This window comes from Eptesicus fuscus, chromosome 3 (assembly GCF_027574615.1).
Source record: "Eptesicus fuscus isolate TK198812 chromosome 3, DD_ASM_mEF_20220401, whole genome shotgun sequence".
In the NCBI taxonomy this organism is placed as follows: domain Eukaryota; kingdom Metazoa; phylum Chordata; class Mammalia; order Chiroptera; family Vespertilionidae; genus Eptesicus; species Eptesicus fuscus.
This window is the reverse complement of record NC_072475.1, coordinates 60,124,408-60,141,933: the sequence shown is the minus strand read 5'-3', so window position 1 is coordinate 60,141,933 and position 17,526 is coordinate 60,124,408. Positions and strand designations below refer to the sequence as shown.

Below are 17,526 nucleotides of genomic sequence, written 5' to 3'. Positions count from 1 at the left end.
CTCATGGATACCTGCAGCAGTGCTGACCCTCTCCTTTTCTCCTCTTACATTTTCTGTGGAAAACAATCCAGAAAATGCACAGGTTCCAATTATGTAGTGTATTACACAATGTGACTGCAACGGAATCACCTTGCTAAATATATTTTTTATTTAATCTTCAAATTAAAATTTACTACCTAAGCATATCTTTCTTGTTGAGGTAGATTAGACATGAACAGGATTTAAAATCTCAGGATTTTAAAGGTTGCCTCCCCCCCAACCCTCACCCCCCTAACACACGCACACACACACACACACACACACACACACACACACACAAGTGAGGGAGCTGTGATCCCTGGAGATGAGGAGGAAATCTGTTTGTGATCTCTGGGCTGAATGATCGCCGCTTACAAATGTTAGGAGTAGTGAGACTCTTGCCAGTTCTTTCCACCTCTCCTATTGTGTAAGTAAAGCTGGACTTTGTGGTTAGAAGGTAGGTATGGGCTGGGCAGTGGGTGAGGATGAGGATGAATGTATTGGACTAATAACTACATTTGATTGACAGTCTCACTCAGTAGCCATACCACCTTGGAAACCTGTTCGGATTTCCTCCCTTCAAATGAACCAGAGGGGAACTGAGTACAGAGTCCAACTGTCAATATTAAAGTAACATGTGCCTGGGAGGAGAGCTCTTCCCCTTATACTTGAGAATGGGAGAGGGAACAGGTGGGAGTGGCAAAGGATACAGTCCTTTAAATGCCTTTATTCTCCACCAGAGGCCCAGTGCACAAATTCGTGCACGAGTGGGGTCCCTCGGCCTGGCCTGCAGGATAGGGCTAAAACCAGCTCTCTGACATCTTCCAAGGGGTCCTGGATTGTGAGAGGGTGCAGGCCAGGCCAAGGGACCCCACAGGTGCGCTATCAGGGCCAGGGAGGGATTGTTGGAGGGCTCCGGGGTATATCTGGCCTGTCTTGCTCAGTCCTGATTGGCCAGACCCCAGCAGCAAGCTAGGGCGGAGTGTCTGCGCCCGCCCCCCCCCCCCAGCCCCCCATGGTGAGTGCATGTCATAGTGAGCAGTTGAGTGGCCTTAGCATATCATTAACATTACATTTTGATTGGTTGAACAGCTGGCAGGTCCACCAGACACTTAGCATATTAGGCTTTTATTATATAGGATGTGTCAAGGCCAGGACAGATAGACACTGTGACTTATTCCTGGCCAAGAACTCTAGGCCTTTATTTTACCGTAAGGATCATATAGACATGTATTTTTCCTGCTCTATTTCAAAGATAGTTGTTAATGACTTTGAAATTATGGTTTTCTACTTTTATGTTATTCAAAATCTTAAAATTCCCCCAAACTTATGTTAAAGAATGAGGCATTAAGAAATTAAAAAGGTATCATTAGTGAATTTCTAGGAGATTCTATTTTATTAAACTCCATTGCTATCTTTAATAAAAACCCTTGACATTTCTCTTCCTGTCTTGGAATTCATAGCACTTTATTTGGATAAAATTGAGCCTGGCTGGCATGGCTCAGTGGTTGAGCATTGACCTATGAACCAGGATTCTCAGTCAGAGCACATGCCCGGGTTGTAGGCTCAATCACCAGTTTGGGGTGTGCCAGAGGCAGCCGATCAATGATTCTCTCTCATCATTGATGTTTCTCTCTCTCTCTCCCTCTCCCTTCCTCTCTGAAATCAATAAAAAATATATTTTTTTTAAAAATTGAAATTTAGTTATATTTTTGTTATTGTTAATCCTCACTCAAGGATATATTTCCATTGATTTTTAGAGAGAGTGGAAGAGAGGGGGAGAGACAGAGAGAGAGGGAAACATTGAAGTAAGAGAGACACATTGATTGATTGCCTCCTCGTGCCCTGACCAGGATCGGGGCTTGAGCCTGCAACCCAGGTATGTGCCCTTGACTGGAATCAAACCTGTGATTCTTCAGTCCCTGAGTCAGCGCTCTATCCACTGAGCCAAACTGACTAGGGCTAAATTTGAAATTTTAAAAAAAATGCATCCTGTGTAGACACTAACAGAATTCTTTGCTAAATCCTCTTTCTAACTTGAGGACTATAAGCCTTCAGTGACTGAGAGCAATCTACTTCCTTATGTCTAAGATTGTATCATAAGTTTTCCTAGTGATAGAACCCTCGGAATGGGGCCAGTCTAGAGAGAATATTCCTAATAAAAACCAAGTGCAGGCTGAAAATAAAGTGACTGTCAAGAGTTCTGGGTAACCCAGCATTCTTCCTTATAAATCCCCATTTTTAGTGGAATTTGTATCCTTAAGATGACATTATTTTTAAGGTGTCACTAGTTGAAAACCATCTGGCTGGACTGGAAGGAAGGGTGCTGGCAGACATGTTCGACTTCCTGTCCAAAGAGCTGGTGAGACTCCAGGAAGAGAGGAGGATCCATGCCTTTGCCATGCTGGCCGAACGACAGCGGAGGATGCGGGAAGCCGAGGAGAGTGGTCGGCGCCAGGTGGAACAGAGGCGCCTGCGGGAGGAGGACGAGATATTTAAGGAGGCAAGTGAGGGCAGCGGCATATCTGGAAGCTGTTTGTAAGGAGCACAGTCAAACCAAAGGAAACTTAAGAAATGAAATGGCATTTGTTTTGTATTTTTCATTGTATTCGACAAATATATATTGAGATCCTACACAGAACACATTTAGCCACCTATTTCCTCATTAACTCATGCATATACAAGCACAATGTGTCCAGAACCTTACACATTCATAAAGATATACAGAAACACACAAGTGTATTTATTACTACAGGTGGAACACAGTAAACTTCCCAACGCTGGACTATTAGAAGACTCAGCTAATTGTTCCATAGGTTCAACTTGATTCCCAGTAAGACTCTGGGCTCCCTAGAGCAGGCATGTTGTACATCCCGTGGTGCCTTCCATCCCACAGCATAGATCAATGTACAGTAGACATTGAGCAAATATATTTTGACTTGAGGCCCGATGCACAAAATTCATGCAAGTGTAGGCCTTCCTTCCCCCAGCTGCTGGCACCAGCTTTCCTCTGGCACCTGGGACCCGGGCTTCCCTCGCAGGCCCGGCTTCGTCCGGAAGGTCATCTGGAAGGATGTCCAGTCTAATTAGCATATTACACTTTTATTATTATAGATTGGTTGGTTGCTTGGTTGACACTGAATTAAGCTGGTCATTTGGGGTCTTTCGCAGGGAAGACACAGGGATTCAAAGTTATGGATTTGGTGTTTTACAGGTAGTTATAGTGCCAGTCAAGAAACAGGTGCTGAGTTATTACTGATTCCCAAGATACACAGAAATATCCAGACATGAAATAAAAAAGTACCCTTCTCCCAAGAAGCTGAAAATCTGTTGAGATAGAACGCATACAAAACTAAAGATGCTGCATGTGATGCTTCCTGTGTATCTACCTGTAAAACAGGCAAAACTAAACTATTACTATGGTTCCTACTTAGGGAGCAAAACTATAAGAAAAGGAAAATGTTTGCTGTAAATTGTGAGGGGGGAAGGGGACTGGTCAGGAAGAACCCACGGCGGTCTTCTGGGATCCTGGCAGTGGCTGATGGGTGCTGGCTTTCCTCTGATTCATTACACTGTACGTTCATTCACACTTCTCTGCATGTGTATTCTGTTTCACAGTTTGAAGAAAGCTTTAAAAAGAAGCAATGTAGACGGATAAGATGGTTCAGAAAGTTCATCAAAAATCCAGGATCCCTCTAGCTTTCTGCTTTTCTGTCCCTAAGGCCTGGCCCTCATGGCAGTTTAAGATGACTTCCGGTGCTCCAGCATCATGTCCCCATGAAATGAGGAAGGAAAAAGGGGAAAAAAAAAATAAAGCTAGGTTTTTCCTTTTAACAATCCGTTCTGGAAAGTGCCTGCATCACTTATGCAGGCATTCCCTTGGCTAGAACTATGGGTGCTAGGAAATGCAGTCTGTTCTAGGGACCTATTGGCTCAGCTAAAATCCAGAGGTTCTATTATTGAAGAGGAAGGACATTGGGAAATACCTTAGTCTCTGCCACAGTTAGGTAGTGTGACAAGACATGCTGTGGGTAAGAACATAGCCGGGATCCAGGACCTTCCTGCAATGTGTAGTGTCCACCCCCGAGGAAAATCCACAATTCTAAAATGGGTTAGAATGGGTAGAAAGGTGGGTTAGAAACAGACGGTCTAGAAAAAAGGAATAATCAATGAAGGGACTTAATGAACTCAGTAAATGAGCTAAAAAAAAGTTACCGATGTTCATTTTTCTTGTCTTATTTACATTAGTATTCTTGTTCTCAGTAACTGTGGGCATTTGGGGTTTTTTTCAGGTGGTTAAAGTTCACCAGAGTACAATATCTTCATATCTGGAAGACATAATACTGAACACCGAAGCGAATACTGCAGAAGAACAAGCCAGGGCGGAAATTGAGAAGATGGCTAAGGAAATCAATGACATTGCTTATGAAATGGAAAACCGGTATGTGCCAAGAGAATGGATGGTAGCAGAGATAGCCCACTTGCTGTTACTTCTATGTACTTTTCAGGAGCTTAAGAGTTCACCACCAAGGAAACACAAATATATAGCTCATGCTTCAGTGCCCATTGTTTTATTATTATTAGCATAACGCTTTAGAAGCTGACAGGCCTATCCCTGTGCATGGTGGGAGCCCTGGGAATAGAAGTCTCTGCAGGCTGGCTCACTTTTACATTACTTACTTTAGAATACCTCAAAGCATGGGAGACATGTGAGTAAGTACATGCAACATTACTTGGACTCCACCCCGAGGTGTGTGGCTCCCACGTATAAGTTGCATTTCTAACATTCCCTTCCTGGCTGGCAGGGTACATGAAGGGCGGAGCCAATCTGACTTTTCCATGGGGTTAACCAAGCTCACCAGGAATGTGATATTTCAGATCACTTAACCAAGGGGAAGGTGATGGTGGAGTTCCTTCACAAGTCAGGAGGATCCAACTACAGCCACAACTAAAGTTTAATTTGTTTATTTTTTAGTCGAACTCAGCTTCAGTCAGAGGAGATTGTTGCCGAGTTGGTTTATAGTTTCCTGATCCCAGAGGTGCAAAAGGACTTCGTCAAAGAAAAAGGTAAGCCCATGCAAATGCGTCCCTTTATGATTTTTAAAAAAGAGAAACTCTTTCGATATCCCAAAGATTTAAAACTGAGCAGCGGTATGGGGAAATTTCTGAAGGAGAATCACTGAGCTTTCTTATTTCAGAGCTTGTCCAGTTCTCTTCCTGCTGATTCCAGATATACTCACCTCTAGTGGAGATGGGCAAAGTTCTTATAAGCGTGGCCGAGCATCAAGATCGATCCAACCCTCCTTTGAGAGGGAGTCCCCAAGTTCCAGAAGAGGTGTACTCTGTGATTTGATTTTTTAAAAACATAAAGTAAATGTTCCGAATATGCGGGGTTTTCAAAGTGAAGCAGCCTGTGGAGGCAGGGCACGTGCAAGGTGGCTGTTGAAAGCGGGGGCGCCTGGAGGGTCTGACGCTGCTCTGCTGCTCCCCTGCGTCACGGATGCCTCCTGTGGCTGCCAGGTCCGAATGGCAGAATAAATACCCTCAGATGTCACGTGTCAGCAGCGGATGTTTGGGAAGATTGATGCTTTTAGTAAACAGATAAGGAGAAAAAAGTGTGTCTTAAAAAAAAGAATATTCTTTTGGAGCTTTCAGACGATTGGTGACAGACCCGATCCCAGAGGGAGGTGTGCAACCAGAGGTCAATACTTAAAGTGAAATAACATCTTAGTAGGTGTCAGAGTTATTAAGGGGGATTCTGGACAAGTTTAAGAGAAGTGTAGTATTTTAGGTCATTGAACCAGGATGAAGGAATGGTGGGGGTCTCATGAATTTGAAGAGAACAAAGAAATATCTTATTTGCCCATTATATGATTGCACTATAATTTTTTAAACCAGTACCCTCTTCGATAAGCATTTAGCTTGTTTCCAGTGTGTTTTTCTATAACTAGCGGTGCTGCAGTCAGTATATTTTACACATGTCCTGGTTGTGCTGTTGAGAATAAATTCCTAGCAGTGAATAAGGTATGTGAATTTTACATTTCGATAGGTACTACCAAATTGCCCCACAAAAAGATTGTTCTAACTCATACTCCCACCAGATGATAGTGCCTATACGAGCAAAGTTTAATTTTCAGGTAATAAATAGTTCTGTGTTACCTTACTTTATAAAAGGGATATTGTGTTATCTAGATCCTTAAGAAAATATGCAACTCCTTTCTACTTCTCTGAGGTCCCAAGTGAGGTCAGCTTGTGTCAGATAAATTCTACCCAAGGAAATCCAAAGAGAGGGGGAAACTGTATTTAACAGTTACTCGTTTGTGACCCCCTCCTCCAGCTTCTCCTGGGTCTGAGAGAAGGAGCTGGAGGGGGACTTGAGCTGAAGGAATCCAGTGGGTCTTGTTTGTGGGCACACTGGACAAGTCCTTAGTCTCTTCACTTTAAATATTTAAAAAAATATATATATTTTTTAATTGATGAGAGAGAGGAAGGGAGAGAGGAAGAGAGAGAGAGAGAGAGACAAAGAGAAAAACATAGATTTGTTGTTCCACTTACTTATGCATTCATGCATTCATTGGTTGCTTTTTGTATGCCGTGGCTAACTGGAGATTGAACCCACAACCTTGACATATCAGGATGATGCTCTAACCAACTGAGCTACCCAGCCAGGGTGGCCTCCTCCCTTTATGTGCATCAAATCAAGAAAACCTTATGGACAGGGGGCACGCGCTAGAACCTTTGTTTCTCTTTTCAAATAAGTGAGCCATATGTATTATATGTATTCTTGACCCCAATTTAAGATATTATATGCAGTCCATTTTGAGATATCTTTTTTTTTTTTTTTAGTTGAGGGATGGGAAAGACCTGAAGAGACCTGTATATAGATGTAAAATAACATTAACTACCAAATTTTAAATACTGCTAAGTTCTAGACAAGGTACTAAGTATGTTTAAAAGTACCTGATCTAGATTTCTTACAACAGCTGTAGGTATGTTGTCATTATTCAGTTAAGGAAATTAGTGCTTAGACACATTATAGAACTTGCAGATTTGAACCATGATCTATGTGGCTCCAAAGTCCCCATACTTTTGGGCATACTACTGTGAAGTGCTACAGGTTGCTGTGTGACTTACCCTGTATAAATCGGATGGTACCTGAAGAGCATAGAATCCACAGTACTTCTTACTGCCCTTTGCTAGCTATATGACTTTGGGCAGATTACTTAATCTTTCTGTGTCTCAGTTTCCTCATCTGAAAATGGGGATATTAATAAAACTCTCTTTTAGGGTTGTGAGGTTTAAATGAATAATTATATGCCAACTGCTTAAAACAGTGCCTGGCATAAAATAAAGACAAATGCTAAATGCTAACATCATCATCATCATGATTACTCCTTTGCAAGGGAAATGGGATGCTTAATGTACGAAGCCTTGATGATAAACATTCTTAAGCGTGTGGAGCTAGGACCACCTTCTAAAGCCATGAGCCTCCGTATTAGAAACTGAGGCTCAAAGGGAAGTATGGGCACCTTACCTTTAAGTCATTTATGATCTTTGTGTTACAAAATTTGCATTCTGATGCAAAATTATCATTTCTATCACGGCTATCTTGAAAACACGTGGGAATGAATTAGTTCAGACTTTCAGAGTAAAAATTCTTTTGTCACTTGGCACAGTGAGGAACGCACAGCGGAAGCATATTCTTGCAGCCCATCAGATTATCCACGGCCACACAGGAGACATGCTTGCAAGGGACTTTGCTGAACAACCTCAAGATGAGGGCTCAGACACTGACAAGTTTCTTAAGGAAAAAACTCAAAGTGAGAAAGACAGCTAAGGTGAGTTTGATTTTCCATTTGGAAGGAAGTAGGGAGGAGGGAACGTAGCATCATTCAGCTTTGAGCTATCTATAATAATAAAAGCATAAAATGCAAATCAACCGAATGGCGGAACAGCTGAACGACCGTCTGGACAACCACGCTATGACACCAGGCCAGCCAAGGTGGGTGTGATGCGATTGGTTGGGGGCCCTGCCATTGCCCCATGATCACCTCGCAGAGCTCCATGATCCATCGCCCCCCAGAGGGAGGCCCAGGCTACCTGGCCCGTGGCACTGTGGTGGGTGGGTGGGGCTTCCCTCTGCAGGGCATCGATCAAGAGACTCCCAGACTTTGAGAGGGTACAGGCCGGGCTGAGGGACCTCCCCCATCCCTCACCCCCAGTGCATGAATTTTGTGCACCGGGCCTCTAGTACTCTAATAATCATCATGTGAAAAGATTGCCCATTGTTTAAGAAGATGAAACACTCCCATTTAAATTGGTATATTTCATCTAAGATATGGAATATGCTATTGAAATAGTTAGAGAATATAGTAGATATTATAGCAGTTGGATTCTTGTGACCAGAAAATGGGACTCTAGATTATTTTTATGGTTTCTTTTTGCGTGTGACGGTACTTATCACAAATAAAGCTGCAAAAAAAGAGCTTGTTCTCATGGAGGTTCCCCTATTGCATTGTGCTCGTTGTAAGCATAGCACGAGGCACAGCCTGTCTGATTCCAGCTCAGATGCCTTGTGCATTGTCCACCAGGGGTTGGTTTTAGGCTCAACTAAATAGTCACATGCATAGGACTAACATGGACCACGTTTGATAGGATTTGCATATCAGTCTACTCAGCAAGATACCAGGCAGGAACCGCAGCGTCCAGCAGAGCCTCAGGCAGTTCTCTTCCTGTGGGAGCTCTTGCTGTAGCCACACAGAAGAACACAGCCACTTTCTTTAGCCCCAGGTTACATAGTTCAGGTACAAGGAAAAGAGATTCACATTGAGTGGGTGCAGGAGTTGTCTGGTTTACGTGCCCCAGGGCCAGTATCGCTTGTAATAATTCTATAGGCAGAGTTTCCAGGGTCCCCCAATGGATTTGCCCAGTTACAAAAGTCAGCACACTCAGGGAAACTCAAAGCTACAGTTTCCTATTCAGTATTAATAATTCACTTATAACCCTTCCCAATAAGATTCTAGTTACCACTCAGGGGTCATTTTTGCCTCAAGTAGTATTAGTAACATTCTTGACACGTATCACCTATCAGATGACTAGGAGAACAGAGCTAAAGAGTCAATTGAAACTAAAATTCTCATGAGAAGGGAAAATGGAGTGAACCCTTTGCCTATACCTTCTCCCTCACCCTCCCATGGCAGAGGCACATCATTCACTGTTGGGCCTGAAGGTATGCTGTGAGGTTAGGGAAGGAGCCAAAGCTTAGGGGGGAAATTGAGCCTGGCGGTCAGAAGGATTGGGGGTTGGCCATCTCTGCCACCAACTGTAGAATCTTATATAATTAGTTTATTTTCACTTGAGGCATGCCTATGCTCATGTGACCGAGAGAACCTCTTAGGGGAATCTGCTGGGACTTTAAGTCTTAATAAAAGAGGGTCATGGAAGGAGGGTTGAGATGAGGGGGCAGTGAAGAAAGAAAGCAGAGAAAAAACTGATAAAGGACTCTTAAATATCAGGCTGTGGATATCATTGCAGCAGAAAAGCTTTTTTTATTTTTAATATACTTTTATTGATTTCAGAGAGGAAGGGAGACATAGAAACATCAATGATGAGAGGGAATCATCGATTGGCTGTCTCCTGCACACCCCCCACTGGGAATCGAGCCCACAACCCAGGCATGATCCCTGACCAGGATTCGAACCATAACTCTCTGGTTTACAGGTCGATGCTCAAACACTGAGTCACACAAGCCAGGCAGTAAAGCTTTTGTATTTAATTAATAATGAAATAACCTCTGAAATCATTGAAGATATAATCCATATATTTATATGCATGTTATATGCTATCTGTATAATATAAATTCAAGGACCAAAGCATTTTGACTATCATTATTGTGATAAAAGTCAACCTTGTTGTTGGGGTAGTCATTTTTCTTGCATGCAAATGTAATGAGATTAATAATTTACATAGTTTGAATTGAATACATCCGCATTTACTTCTTAGTATAACACACCTGTTCTATGACATCCATGGTGATCTGTGGAATCAAGCCACAGGAGTGTTAAAATGATTTTTTCCTTTATGCTTACTGAAACTAAAATACATTTTGTTATAACCCATTATAGTTATAAAGTACAGTTAAAAATATAGTTGCTAAGCTAACCAAAGACACTCAGCAAGAAAGAGCAACCAATAAATTAATAAAGTATCTTCGTAACACTCGATGGAATGTTTGGAACATGATGCTTAATGGCTCCCATTGTATATATTTCTCCTTCTTCCTTCTCTCAGAGGGAAGATGGGAAGGACAGCTGTGAGATTTTAATAATGCTGAGAGAAAGGGGCAGTAGGCATGGACCACTGATTAACATTTTTTAAATCGGCTTGAAGACAATAAAGAGCTAATAAAGCAGTGAGGAATTTCTGGGCAAAAATTTAGGAGAAGACAAATTCAGAGCATTGGCGCTGGCCTTTGGAGCCACTTTTTTTTAACCAGAGGGAATATGCAACTTCTTTACAAAATGTGGCTGAAAGGCTTAACAGTGCTTTTGCCAGCTTTGTCAGACCAGGGGGACAAAAACTGGAGTCAACGTTGAGGCTCTGGTGACTCCTCCGTTTGGGCTGGGACTCGGAAGGGCTGTGCTCTGGAGGTAAGGGCTGCTTGGGTGTAGAACAAGCATGTCAGACTCGCAGCCCGCTGGCCGCACGCGGCCCACAACAAACATTTCTGCGGCCCAGCCAATATGACGGTATGTAAGAAACGTTTTAATGAAAATTGCGTAACTTCATTTTTACAATATCCTGTTATACATAATTATTAGTAATGAACTACAACTTTCGATAATGACTGATTACTATAATCGTGTTGCATTCATTTCCCTTACGCGCCTTATGTGCAGGCGCGCCATTTCTCTCCACTAATACTAGCAGCGAGTATTTTCGCAGCTGATTGCCATGTCATTAGTCTTTTTTTTTTTTTTTTTTTTTTTACAGAGAGGAAGGGAGAGGCAGAGAGAGTCAGAAACATCGATGAGAGAGACACATCCATCAGCTGCCTCCTGCACGCCCCCACCTGGGTGCCCGCAACCAAGGTACATTCCCTTGACCGGGAATCGAACCCGGGACCCTTCCGTCCGCAGGCCGACACTCTATCCACTGAGCCACACCGGTCAGGGCTAATGTGTGTCATTAGTCTTGTACTGACTTGTTTGGTGTGCGCAACAGGAAATATTTCACTTTCGGAGTACAAGAAAAATAGTTTTATTTGTGTTACTCTTATTAATTTGTGCAGTTATTCAGTGTCTGGTAAGTTAATATTCAAGAAAAAATATTAATTTTTATTAAACTGTTCCATTATTTTATGTTAACAATTACTCATTTTTTCATCCCTTTGTATTCAGCATGTCTCTATCAAAATAAACTCACGTTTCTATGAAAATTGAAGCTTTTGGGGTTTTTTTTTGGCCCAAATAAACTTAAACCTTGTTTATTTGGCCCGTGTTAGCCTTTGAGTTTGACATGCTTGCTGTAAACTATCCCTCTCATAGACTACAGTTCAGCTTCTAATCATTTGAATGATCCAAAAAATATCTCAATCCCAGAAATTAAATTAAAGAGATCCTTAATTCCTGTTGCCTCAAAAAACTTGTCAGAAACAAAAGTTAAATTCTCATTGGAGAAAGTTGACATTATTCTAGACCTCAGTTTATTTTCACAAACAGTTTGTCATGTACGGTTTCCAGAACACAATCAAGAATGTCCCGATTTATAAGGAGGCACATAAAAATGTAAACAAGCAGCAGCAGAAATTATGTGGATCATAGAAACAGACCTAAAGGGAGCTAAAATATTGGAATTAGTAGACATGGATTTAAAAATAATTATGCTTATTGATTGGATTTCTGGTCTCCAGAATTGTGAGAAAATAAATTTCTGTGTTTAAGCTTCCCAGTCTCTGGTGTTTTGTTATGGCAACCCACTCTAAGACAGATTTTGATCCCTGGAGTGGAGTGTTGCCACAACAAATACTTAAGCATGTGGCAGCGGCTTTGGAACTAGACAATGGGCAGAGGCAGGAAGAGTTGTGAGGTGCATGCTGGAGATATGGATGCTCATGGCGATTCTGGTGAACTTTCAGACAAGTGAGGAATGCGTTATTGGAAAGCAGAGGAAAGCCAATCCATGTTATAAAGCAGCGAAGAACTTAGCTAAACTTTGTTCTGTTTTATGGAAGGTAGAGCTTGTAAGCAATGAAATTGAATGTTTAGCTGAGAAGATTTCTAAACAAAATGTTTAAGGAGTTGGTTTCTTCTGTCTGCTTATAGTAAAATGTGAAGGAAGAGAGATGAAGAAGGAATTGCTAAGCAAAAAGGAGCAAGAACTTGAAGATTCGGAAGATTCTTAGCCTATCTGTATATCAAAACATAGGAAGTATATTCTGAAAAGAACACTAAGGATGTGGCTGGACAGCTATTTGATAGAGAGCTTATGCGAACTGAAAGCGCTGGAGATGGCATGAAATGAAGGAAGGCTGTCAGGCTTCTTGGATTTGACCAGATGAGACAATACAGTTATTATGCTCCAAATGTGCACAATTCTTCAGGAGACAAAAATAACCTGGGAGGCGATTTAAAATTAGGGCCACTGTCTCAGTTTCAACAGGTCAGATGACCTCTGCCCAGAACCTTAAGGGTGGGACCACCCATAGGACCCTACCCAGGGATGCACTGAGAGCCGTGGGGATGGCACACCGTAGAGATGAAGGGGTGGGGTCACCCTACATGGGAGTAATTGAGCCATGCTAGTGACCTGGAAGCTAGGACAATGAGCTGAAGGATTAGTCTCAAGCTTTAAGCTCTAGGAGAATTTGTCTGGCTAAGCTTTGGACTTATGTGGGACCCATTCCTTTTTTCTTCCTTCTCATTTCTCCCTTTTGGAGTGAGAATATCTATCCTGTGCCTGACCCACCATTATATTTTGAAGCACATAACTTGTCTGATTCACAGCTGGAGAAGAATGTTGCCTCAAGATGAATCAAATCTTAAGACTCACCCACATGTAAATTAGATGATATTGAAATTAGATATTGGACTTTAGAATTTAGAATTGATGTTCAGATGAGTTAAGACCTTGGAGCTGTTGGGATGGGATGAATGTATTTTGCATGAGAAGGACGTGAATTTGGGGGATGGGTGTGGAATGCCCTGCACTGAATTGTGTCATCCCCAAATTCATATGTTGAAGCCCTAACGTCCAAGATACTGATGTTTGGAAATGAGGCGTGTGAGAGATAATTAGGATTAGATGAGATCATGAGGGTGGGCCCCTCGTGACGGGAATAGTGTCTGTATTAGAAGAGACACTAGAGTTTGCTCTCTGTCTTTCTCTGCCATGTGAGGACGCAGCTAGAAGGCAGCCATCTATAAAATGTTTCATAAAGCAGTGTCAGCCATTTCAGAGTTGAAATTATGCAGTATGTTCTCTGATAAAAATGCAATGAAATTAGAAATCAGTGACAAGATAATTCTAATATGTTTGGAAATTTAGAAATGTAGGTGTAAATAATCTCTTTATCAAAAAAGTGTCAGAACAGCCCTGGCTGGTTTGGCTCAGTGGATAGAGCATTGGCCTGAAGACTGAAGGGTCCTGGTTTCGATTCCAGTCAAGGGCACATGCCCGGGGTTGTGGTGGATCCCCGGTGGGGGTCGTGCAGGAGGCAGCAGCTAGTCAGTGGTTCTCTCTCATCATTGATGCTTCTCTCTCTCTCTCTCTCCTCTCTCTCTCTCTCTCTCTCTCTCTCTCTCCTCTCTCTCTCCCTTCCTCTCTGAAATCAATAAAGTACCGTATTTTCCGGCATATAAGACGACTTGGCGTATAAGATGACTCCCAACTTTTCCAGTTAAAATATAGAGTTTGGGATATACCCGCCCTATAAGATGACACCCGGCGTATAAGATGACCCCCGACTTTTGAGAAGATTTTCCTGGGTTAAAAAGTCGTCTTATACGTCGGAAAATATGGTATATACATATTTTTTAAAGTGTCAGAACAGAAATTAGAAAATATTTTGAACTGAAGAATAACAAAAATGCTATGTATGTATCAAACTTGTGGAATGCTGCTAGTGTGGCACTTACACAGAAATTTGTAGTCTTAAAGGCATTTATTAGAAAAGAAAAGGTGAAAATAAGACTAAGCATCCTCTTTAAGAAATTATAAAAAGAACAGCAAATTAGAGGCAAAAATGTAAAAGGAAGGAAATAACAAAATAAAAGTAACAGAAATTAATAAAACAGAAAATAGACATGTCTTCTGATTCTAGGTAGGATGTAGTAGGTAGCTGCAATAACAAAAAAATAATGGGCACATTGTAAGTGTCATATTTCTAAAGGCATTGGAGAGCTGGGGAAACAAGCGGACTAGATGCACTAAAATGGCAGAGAGGAAAGAGTCCTTGCTAAGTGATCTGAGGTCGCTGGCCACGGCTTGAGGAAGACTGAGGGACTTTACTAACGGAATGGTGATCTGCTTTATTGACTTCCTGAGCTGTCAAAAGCTAAAAGATGTCTTGGGCTGATGAACACAGTACAATATACAGATGATATATTATTGAATTATACCCCTGAAACCTATATTCTTTTATTAACCAGTGTCACCCCAATAAAATCAATAAAAAATACAATAAAATATTTAAAAAGGAATCCTTTGTATATTATTTTAGTCCCATTAAAAAAAAAAAGGAGAGGAGATTAGGTCACAGACAACGCAAAGATCAGGAGGTGGCCACGTGAAGATGCAGCAAGAAGGTGGCCATCTGCAAGCCAAGAAGAAAGGCCTCAGAAGGAACGAACCCGCTGGCACCTTGATCTTGGACTTACAGTCTCCAGAACTGAGGGAAAATAAAGTTGTTATTTAAGCCGGCCAGTCTGCGGTATTTGTTATGGCATCCCTGGCTAACTAAAAAAAATTACAGAATTAAAAAAAAAAAGTTAAAGCAGAGAGATAAATTGAAGAAGGAATTGTTAAGCAAAAAAGAACAAAAAGTTGAAGAAGAGTTCAATTCTTACACATATATGTAGTGGATATATTTTCTGAGTTTAAATTATACTTCCAGGAGCGGTTTTTGAATCTTGAAACAAGTGCAAAGGAAATGTCCATATTTCAAGTCTGTTTGTGCAATGGAAGCATGTCTACCTAACCTTCCCGTGGAAGTGATTGAACTGTGTTGTAATGAAACGTCAAAAGGCCTCTAATGGAATTCTAGAGATACCTTCTAAGTGATAAGTATGCACAATTAGAAGCCTGTGCTCACAATTAATAGCAGCGTTGGAGCAAGTGTCTGTGAGGACGACATCTTCAAAGGGGAATGTCTCCTTGCACATCGCCATTGACAGCGAACATTTGCAGTCTGTTTTGAACTTCAGTTAAGCAAAATGATTCCTGAATACTAGTTCATTCTCATTAGTAGATCTCTTTTACAAAAAATAAATACTAGTTCATTCTCATTAGCAGATCTCTATACAAAAAACAAAACAAAACTGTAATCAATTATATTATTAGTCTTTTGAATTTTATAAAAAAAAATAGTATGATGGTTTGTTTTCTCTCTTGTTATTAGACTACCTACATAATGTCCTGGATTTTGTCTTTTGGCTCATAGAGGCTAAAATACTATCAGTCTCTTTGCAGAAAAAGTGTCAATCCCTACTTTCCAGCAGTTAAAATCAATGATGTAGAACTAAATTCAGCAACATGGATGAATCTCACAGATAAAAGATTAAAAGAAGAAAAATTTAAAAAATCTAAAATGAGTATTACTATGAAGTTCAAATTATTGTGTTTAGAAATGCATGATTAGGAGGTAAAGATATAAAGCAAGCAAGCAAGTGATTACTTTACAAATAAGAATAGTGATTACTTTAGAGGGTGGGAAAGGACTGATTGGGAAGGAGCAAGTGGGAGCTTAAAGGACTCTTGATGGGGGGCGGGGGGAGGGCAGCGGTATTAACACAGATGAATGCTCTACATGAATTCATTAAGCTGCACATTATTTTTCTGTACTTTACTATTTGTGTAATATCTTATAATTAAAACTTAGAAATGTGTATGTGCATACACATGCATGTATATACCTGCATTATGCCTGCAACACACACAGACAATTTCTGGAAGATGAACAGAAGATGGGTAAGTAGTTGTTGGTAAGCATGGAGACTGGAGACTGAAGGTCAGAGTGAGGGGAAAAAGACTCACTTTCTTCATGTTTTTCTATATCCTTTAGTAGTTTGAATTTTTTATGGTGCATACATATTAAGTTTCCAGTTATAACCCATCTAATGTAAAAGTTTTAAGTGCTAGAATTTGGAAGCTGAGACCTGTGAGCTAAGAAACATTTGGACCAGGGGCTCATAAGCGGCAGAGCTGGAATTTGCCCAGGGCTATCTGACCTCAAAACCGGATTCTGTGTCATTGTGTCACAGTAACTTTTTGGATGTATTGTTTTGATAATGATTGTTTCTCATGAACATTTGTGTTGTTTCTTACAGGCTATGATCTTTTTAAAAGAAGCTATACAAATCATCATAAAGAATTTCAGTAGTCTGTGCTTCTCCCAAGATGTGTGGTTCTTATGGGTTTGTCAATGTGTGATCCATGAAGAGTATATTTCTCTTAAACTCACAATGATTTAAAATGGTGTTCAGTAATAATAATCAAATGAAGGAGCTTTGTTCTCTTTGGTCTGTGTACCAAAAGGCATGTTAAAAAACTTCATAGCAGGACCATTTATGAGATCCCTAAACTAGAAACCCAAATGTCCATCTACATGGCAATAGACAAATGGTGCTATAGCAATACCATCAGCTCACTATCGGGCTTTCGATCTAAGAAGTATATTCAAGCAACATCTGCACAGAGGGCAGTGTTGGAGAGCCATCTGCCCAGCCTGTGTGCTGACAAACATCAGGGTTGGATGGATCCTTCCTCATTTAAAGATCAGTAAATAGAAAAAAACAATAAATAAACCAAAGCATCAACAACAAATTAACATGGGACCCGTGCAAAGAATTGCCAAAAGAAAATGTACGTTACTCTGAAAATGTATGTTACTCTTATAAAATACCTTATTATAGAAAACAAGAAAAATTATCTGCTTGATGTTTTGAATAGGAGGCAAAAAAAAAAAAAAAAATGGCCTTTTAGGAAACTGAAACAGGGAATAATAAGAACAGACAGCAGCCAGAGAACAGACAGATGAAGGCTAAAAAGAAAAGAAAGCTGGCTGGTACTGGAAATAATGGGGGAACACTATGTAAAGTAGATGATTGTCTAACCGCTATGCTGTACACCTGAACTAATACAAAATAATACTGCATTTGAACAAAAATTTTACATTAAAAAAAGAAAGCTGGCTAGATGAAACACACACACACACACACACACACACACACACACACAGCTAAAAATCCAATGACATCATTTGGATGAAGTTAAAAGAACAGAAATCTCACA

General features: G+C 40.9%; 1 protein-coding gene across 1 annotated transcript in view; it reads left to right on the top strand.

Moving 5' to 3' along the window:
* The window catches only part of CFAP91 (cilia and flagella associated protein 91), a 60,357-nt gene extending 43,176 nt beyond the window's left edge, over nucleotides 1–17,181 (top strand). Inside the window, exons 14-18 of the mRNA XM_008146639.3 lie at nucleotides 2,300–2,521; nucleotides 4,311–4,459; nucleotides 4,994–5,085; nucleotides 7,695–7,856; nucleotides 16,563–17,181. Of these exons, the coding sequence (XP_008144861.1) occupies nucleotides 2,300–2,521; nucleotides 4,311–4,459; nucleotides 4,994–5,085; nucleotides 7,695–7,855 (624 nt within the window). The 3' untranslated portion in view covers nucleotide 7,856; nucleotides 16,563–17,181. The remainder of the gene's footprint in view (nucleotides 1–2,299; nucleotides 2,522–4,310; nucleotides 4,460–4,993; nucleotides 5,086–7,694; nucleotides 7,857–16,562) is intronic.
* The last annotated feature ends 345 nt before the right edge of the window (nucleotides 17,182–17,526 follow it).